The sequence below is a fragment of the Acanthochromis polyacanthus genome, unplaced genomic scaffold, assembly GCF_021347895.1.
Source record: "Acanthochromis polyacanthus isolate Apoly-LR-REF ecotype Palm Island unplaced genomic scaffold, KAUST_Apoly_ChrSc contig55, whole genome shotgun sequence".
Classification (NCBI taxonomy): domain Eukaryota; kingdom Metazoa; phylum Chordata; class Actinopteri; family Pomacentridae; genus Acanthochromis; species Acanthochromis polyacanthus.
Window position 1 is genome coordinate 12,379 of NW_026131345.1, and position 8,211 is coordinate 20,589.

Genomic DNA, 8,211 nt, shown 5'->3' on the forward strand with positions numbered 1-8,211 from the left:
AAGTAGAAGTGAAGGAACCTGAAGAACAAGGACTGGAGATCAGAAGACGTTTGTTCTGGAACAACATCAGAGATGGAAGCGAGTCTGACAGTGATTTAATGGCTGCCATCAGCATCAAGTTGACTATTTTTCAGGTTGTAAAGAAGGAAAAAGTCCAAAGTGTGACTTGTCCAAGTGTGTGTCCTGATTTGAATCCAACAGACCAACTTTGGGGTATTTTAAAGACAAAGATAGAGCAACACAAACCCTCCAACAAAGAGCAGATGAAGACCTAGTCTCTGAAGATGGAGGGACATCTCTGTAGAAATGTGGTTTCTTCATGTTGAGGAGGATTAAATGTGTCATCAAAAATAAAGGTGGACATAGAAAGTAGTGAAAAAATCCACCATTCTACTGACAGTAATGAAAGATGTACTGACCTTTATTGGATTCATTTCTTGCTGTTTGTATTCTTCATTTAGGAAATCTAAACTGTCACTTTGTTTTTAATCACATCAAATACTTTACTGCTCGGCTTCAAAGTAATCTGATTACTGTAATGTGCTCCACTTTGGATTATTTTCACATTTAAATAATATTTCAGAGGATTGTCCTCAGTGCTGCTGTATCTTGGACATAGTGGGATGGATTTGATGTTAAATTCACTGCTGTCTTTTCAACAGGACAGAAAATACTGAACTTAATGTTTGACTTCTTTTCTGGTCTTTGTCTCTTCAGACTTAATAACTGTAATCTGTCAGAGCGAAGCTGTGGAGCTCTGTCCTCAGTCCTCAGCTCCCAGTCCTCCAGTGTGACAGAGCTGGACCTGACTCACAACAACCTGCAGGATTCAGGAGTGGAGAGTCTTTCTGCTGGACTGGAGAGTCCACACTGTAAACTGGAAGCTCTCAGGTCAGGACTCACACTTTGAAACTGATGAGATTTCTATCAATGGATAAACAGCTAACCTGAGTACAATCATTTCTGCTGATGGGATTATTCAAATGAGCTTTTTCTGAACTTGTGCAGGACTTTGTCAGGGTTTATTTTTGACGTGATTAAATCCCACTAATCATTGTTGAGATTGTTGATTTGCTTGAGACGCCTGAAATGTGCAGCAAAATGTATCTGAAAGACAAAGAAGAAAAGAGAGAGAGAAACATCCATCCAAGTGTTGTCCATCAGGTTTGTGTTGTTTTGTGTGTGCAGGCTGTCAGGCTGTCTGGTCACAGAGGAAGGCTGTGCTTCTCTGGCCTCAGCTCTGAGCTTGAAGACCTCAAATCTGAGAGAGCTGGACCTGAGCTACAACCATCCAGGAGACTCAGGAGAGAAGATGCTGAGAGCTAAAGTGGAGGATCCACACTGTAGACTGGAAACTCTCAGGTACAGACAGACAGACACTCTCACTAAACTATCAGCCTAGCTCACAACAAAGACTGGAAGCAGAAGAACACTGTTAGCTCAGCTATGCACCATGATCAAAAGGAAAGGGAAGCTGTAGCCTAGCTTAGCTCAGACAGGAATAAGGATAAACTTTTTTGTTTACAATTTATTTCAAATAGTCACAGGTAACATCCAACATCAACATGATATTGAAACATACAGTGACAGAGTTAACAAAAATCACTTTGAAGGAAGAAAGGAAGAGAAGAAAGAAAAGAAAGGAAACTAAAAACAAACAAACAAAAAAACAGCTGAACAAACTGAAACATTTATAGCAAATACATTTTTTTACATATGTTAACAGTTTTTATTCCTTTCTGGTTATCAGATGAGGCTATTGACTTTAAATAATATTCAAATTCTTTATGGAAGACAAGATAATTTGGCTTTTGATTTCTGAATTTTGCTTTTATGAATATGAAATTTTACTAATATTAATATGAGATTGATGATAAAGGCCTTGTCTTTTTCATATCCATCCTGTGCGTAAACCCCAAAAATAATGTGTTTGTAGAGCAAATCAATCTGCAGATTTAGTTTTTCTAAACAAAATGTAGAAATTTCCTTCCACATTTTTCTACTAAAACTACAATACCAGAGAAATGTGGTTCAGAGCAAAAAGAACATCTTACATCTATATCACGTTTGAACTTAGTCATATAATGTTTAACAGGATAGATTTGATGCAAGATTTTAACAGAAATTTCCCTAACTTTGTTCAACATGAATTTGTGAGGTAAAAGCCAAACCTGAGACCAAGAGATATTATTAATAAAAGAGTTCCAGTCATGGATAACATCAGGTTTTGTTGTCGTTTCTCTTTGGAACAGTGCACGTATTGCTCTGTTGCTGTTCTTTGCCGTCCCAAAGCTTATTTTGCCACAATAAGTGTCACATGGATGAACAACATGTATATCTGCTGCAAGAGAGGAGGCAGTGCACAGAGTCACACCACCAGCTGGAATGGAGCTAATGACCTTTGAAAACTCTTCAGGTGTTGAAGGGAATGGATACTTTTCACAGAATTCAGTGTCATTAATAAAATGGCCACTAGGGGTCAGAAGCTGTGAGATGAAGTCAATTTTGTTGATAAACCAGCTATTGAGAAAGATGCTTTTATTTTTATGCAGTATATCCCCATTATTCCAGAGATAATACCGATGTGGAGAGAAATTGTGCTTGTAGGCCGTTTTCCACGACAACAAAACCTGTTTGTGATAACTGGATAATTTTAGGGGAATCTTGTTTATTTGGTAGCTACAAACCAACAGAAAAGGGAGTCCTCCAGTTTGATTAAATACAAATTTAGGAATAAAGTTATATAAAGATGCATCATTTTTAAGAAAGATTTGAACCATTTGATCTTCAGAACATTGTTTAGAACTGAAAAATCAACAAAGTCGAGGCCTCCATTTTTGTAGTTGTTAAGAATTACAGATTTTCTGATCTAGTGTGTACGGTTTTTCCACAGAAAATGAAAAAGCATCTTATCAATAAATGTGACTGTTTTACAGTCCAGTGCCAGTGAGAAGACGGCATACACAAGTCTGGAAATTCCCTCAGCTTTTGACAGAAGAGTTCACCTTTAAGTGATAAGTCTCTTTGTAGCCAAAGGTTACATTTATTCTGCACCTTTTTAATCCTTGGCTCAAAGTTGAGATGGCATCTCTCTCACTGATTTTTAATTACAGTAATCCCTAAATAGTTAACCTTACTCTTTACTCGTATATCATCAATTGAGGTTATATCAGAACTTTAGAGAGCGGATAGCTCACATTTATTTAGGTTTAAGTACAGATTTAATGCATTTGAAAACATGTGGATTGCATTAATTGCAGGCTTTATCTGTAGGGCATTCTTTAAAAACAAGGCTGTATCATCAGCCAACTGACTTCAAAGTCTGCTTCGAGCAGCAATAGAGATGCCTTCCAACTTACAGAATTTGACAAAATGACAAAACATTTGAGCAACAACCAGGAAGAGGTAAACTGAGACAGGGCAGCCCTGTCTTACCCCTCTTTCCAAACAAAATCTCTGAGTTGTGCCATTACTCAGTTTTACCGAGCTATTGGTGCCAGCATAGAATGTTTTCATCACACTGCAAAAGTATGGCCCAAAACCAAACCTGTTAAGAGCAGAAAACATAAACGAGTGTTCAACTGTATCAAAGGCTTTGTGAAAGTCTAAAACTAAAATGAAACTGTCATCCCTAATAAGGTCAGCATCGTCTATGAGGTCTAAAACTAGCCTCATGTTATTGAAAATATGCCTGTTACTCATAAACCCAGACTGATTCTCATCAATAATAGAGTTAAGAGCATTTTTAAATCTTTTAGCAAAAACAAGAGCAAGAACTTTATAGTCATTGTTCAATAATGAAATTGGTCTCCAATTATCAATGAAGAGAGGCTCCTTTTTTGGTTTAGGAATTAAAGTAATCCAGCCTTGTGTCATACGGTACTTGCTGGAAGAGTCCCTTTACTAATAACTTCAGAAAACCTTGAACAGAAATGGGGCCAAACGTTCAGCAAAATCTATCTAGAATTCTGAAACAATACCATCAACTCCAGGTGACTTATTACTCTTAAGTTGCATCATTGCATCTAATACTTGTTGTTGTGTGAGAGGGGTGTCACACATCAACCGCTCTTCCTCCGTTACAGAGTTTGTAAAATCAACACATTGAAACAGTCCATCCATTGCATCTTTGTCAAACTTTGTTTTATAAAGTGAAGAAAAGTAGCAACAGCAAAACTCAGAAATACTGCTCTTACTCTCAGTCACAACTCCATCAATGTTCAGTTGAGACATGGCATTGTACTTAGCATGAGTTTTTTCCGGTTTAAAGAAACAGGAAGTCATTTGTTCACCGTGTTCAAGCCACTTCAGTCTGGATCTACCAAAAGCAGCCTCTGCTTTAACCTTATATATATCATCTAAAGTGTTTAGAAGTTCAATTCATTTTCATTTTCATCATGTCAGAGATTTTCTGGTGCAATGCTAGCCAAGGACATTATATCTGTGATCACTTTCTCCTCATTTTGGCGTCTAGATTTGGCTAACTCACTTCCATATCTTCTTAAAAATCCACCGATTTCAAATTTAAGGAGTTCCCAATTTTTTCCATAATTTCCTTCCTTCAGAGCATTTAACCAATAAAACTGAATAATTCTACTAAGTTCATGTTTGACATTGTCATGCCTCAATAAAGAGCTATTCATCTTCCAATCAGAGAATTGCTTGGTGTCAACCATTCCTGGAAGGAGATGTAAATATATAAGGATGGCTCTATGGTCAGTTACAGCCCGATCTCACGAGGATTCGTGAAACTGTCACTTAAGTTTTTGTTTGGGTTTTCGTGCTCACCAACACGATTTCGTCATGTTTTTCGTGTCGCTCACAACGAAATTCACACCAATGTATTTTAAGCGGGGGACTTTTCGTGCCACTCAGAACGTATTTCAAACGAATGGGTATATTATATTTTTAATGTAAAAGCGTTGCGAATCCAACGCTATATTTTGCATTACATCGTCCCTAACCATAACCCTAACCATAACCCAGTGGTACACTTACTAATTTGCATAGGAATTTAAATAATGTCCGAAGGCTGCAAACGCGATTATAAGAATGTCTGAAGGCTGCAAACGCGATTATACAAACACTATACACCGATGGAAAGCTTAGATTGTCATGAATCCGCCGGTATAAACCACTTTCAGATGCGATTACCGCAGCGGGTGAGAAAAACATTTCGTTGTGAGCAACACGAAAAACATTTCGTTGTGAGCGACACGAAAAACATGACAAAATCGTGTTGGTGCGCACGAAACCCAAACAAAAATTTACGTGACAGTTTCACGAATCCTCGTGAGACCGGGTTGTCAGTTAATGGGGTGGGGGTAGGACATTGATTGGAATATTGTCTTTAGAAAGTGATTTAGAGAGCAGCCAGTAATCCAGGCCAGACTGTCTGGAGACATTTTTATTACTCCAAGTATTTGGAAACTTCTCTCTCCATACATCACATAAATCATACTTGTCAATTAAAGAGTTGAACTGAACATTTGGCTGTGAGCATTTAGCTGGAGGCCATCTATCATCACCTCATTCATGACCACATTAAAATCACCTCCTACAATGAAGTAAGCCTCAGGGAATGTCTGAGTTAGAGCTGCAAGTTTACAGTCTAATGTATGAATAAGTTTATCATTTTCTGATTTAGAATTATAACCTTACAAAGAACAATAATCATTGCTTTGCCATTCCAGTCTACTATTAAACAAATCAAATGAGCTTGACTGTCACAGAGTGCATCAATTTTCCAGGAAAACTACCCTTTAAACAAGATCCCCCAGCAGAATGTTCTGTTCATGTCATCACCACATGTCGTTTCCCATTGATTTTTCCACAAGTTTACATCTTTAATAAGTGAGTGTGATTCTTGAAAAAAACCAAATCAGTTTTCAGCTGTTTAACATTAAAAATAAAGCTTTACGCTTTACATTATTCCTCAGTCCCCTAGCATTGAGTGAGACAAGTGAAAAAGACATAAAAAAGAACAAATAAAAAAAAACCTTTCTAACCTTCTAGCTATGTATATTCTGGCACACACACAAAAAGGAAAGGCAGCTCAGCGACACCTATAACCTGATGTTCTAGTTCATTAAATGAGATTTTCCAAAAGGATTTAAGGCAATGGGCTAGCATAGAGTGATATCACTGAAAAAAGAGGAAAAAGAAAAGAAAAAAGTTCTGTTTTGCTGCACAATTGTACAAAATGATTTAAAGTTCTACAGTCAGTCATGGCACCAGTGAAGTTTGTATCAGTCTGGGAGAATGATGTCACCTCTATGAACGCTCTGGTCCTTTATCAGTGGAACAGTGTGAGAGCCATGTAACGTCCATGTGTGCTGCTGAAAGAGTCTCTGCTGCTCTGACCGTCCTCCTCCTTTCAGGGTGACGCCTGCTGGAGACCGATGGTTGACACCAGGTCTGAGGAAGTGTAAGTGTGTTTTAATGGATTGATGGAAACAAAGCAGCACATTCAAGCATCTTCAAAGTGTCACATCTCTGAGATCATCATCAAAGCTTTAATACTGATCACATGATCCATCAATAACTGCAGCTGTGTTGTGTTTGTTCTCTCCATCAGATTCCTGTCAACTCACAGTCGACACAAACACAGTACACAGAAACCTCAAACTGTCTGACAACAACAGGAAGGTGACACATGTGATGGAGGATCAGTCGTATCCTGATCATCCAGACAGGTTTGAATTCTGGAAACAGCTGCTGTGTGGAACTGGTCTGACTGGTCGCTGTTACTGGGAGATGGAGTGGAGAGGAGGGGTTGACATATCAGTGAGTTACAGAGGAATCGGAAGGAAAGGAGGCAGTGATGACTATGTGTTTGGACGTAATGATCAGTCCTGGTGTCTGATCTGCTCTGATGGTGATATTTACTCTGTACATGGTGGTTACTATGTCAGACACAATAACATTCAAACATCCATCAGTTCCTCATCAGACTCTCACAGAGTTTCAGTTTATGTGGACGTTCCTGCTGGAACTCTGTCCTTCTACAGAGTCTCCTCTGACTCTCTGATCCACCTCCACACCTTCAACACCACATTCACTGAAACTCTCTATCCTGGTTTTGGGTTCTGGTATTCTGGTTCCTCCTCAGTGTCTCTGTGCTGAGTTGAGTCTCCAGAGTCTCCTCCTGGTAGAGAAACAGTGTTGAACAGATAGCTGAGTCTCTCCATGACTCTGTCCCTCACAAACATGTTTTCACATTCATGGATTAAATGTGTTTCTTTGTCAAATCCTTCTAAATGATTCCTTGTAAACTTGTTCCTCTTCAAAGATGGAAGTTGTGATTATTCCAGGAGCCAAATGTGGTGTTTGCGTCTTTTTCCAGTCAAATGTTGAGAGTGAAAATCAGGATGTGGTGTTCCTCTGACGCTCACTTGAACTAAAAGCATTTGAGCTGCACAAAGTGTGAAATGAGAGAGGAAGCAGTGAATCTCCAAACTGCTGACAGACTTTCACACATTATTGTCCAGTGAAAATCAGCTTTTTGTGCAGCCACACTTGATCCTGATTTGAGTCTTTAAGTCCTGTTCTAGTGATGAAATGAGAACTTCCTTCATCTGTATCACTCTTTCCAAAGTATTCTGTGCTCTTCGGTGGTTTGTGGTAAATTCATCCTGAAATCCTTCCATTTCTGTCCTCAATATTCTACCAAATATGAAAGATTCCTTTGGAAGCAGATCTTCAAGGATTTTAGATTTGATTTCCAACAGTCAGAATGTTAGAAGTTTCCCTGTTGATCATATTTTACTGATAGTTTCTCCCAAATGTTTCAGCTCATTTTTACTGGAATATTCTGAAGTAAAGTTTGTGTTTTCTGGTGAATGGATCAGATCTCACATTTAGTTTCAATCAAACCCTGAGGCTTCTGGAAAATACACACAGCTTTAAAATAATGTTGGATCATCTGCTGACTGTGTCGTTATTAAATGCTTTTAGAGTTTCATTATTTAACCCTTGTGTCATTTTAAAGTTTGAAAATGTGGAAAATAATAAATATTTTCACAGTGAAACTTCTGATGTCCACATTTGAACATTTTTGGGACATTTTTGAACATTTTTTAGTGGAAAAAGAAGAAATGTTTCTAAAGAACATTCACATAAAAATCAACCAAAATCCAGTAAATTCTCTGGATTTTGGTTGATTTTTATGTGAATGTTCTTAAAGAAAATATCAGAAGTTTTACTGAAAAA

The 8,211-nt window shown here is 38.0% G+C and overlaps 1 protein-coding gene across 1 annotated transcript; it reads left to right on the plus strand.

Moving 5' to 3' along the window:
* Positions 1–717: 717 nt before the first annotated feature.
* LOC127532939 (stonustoxin subunit beta-like) lies at positions 718–7,963 on the plus strand (the record flags this gene model as incomplete). The annotated part of the gene is made up of 4 exons (XM_051944838.1): positions 718–891; positions 1,189–1,362; positions 6,381–6,427; positions 6,578–7,963. Coding segments are annotated over 4 exons (943 nt in total), but the record flags the coding sequence as incomplete, so codon positions are not given.
* Between the last annotated feature and the right edge of the window lie 248 nt (positions 7,964–8,211).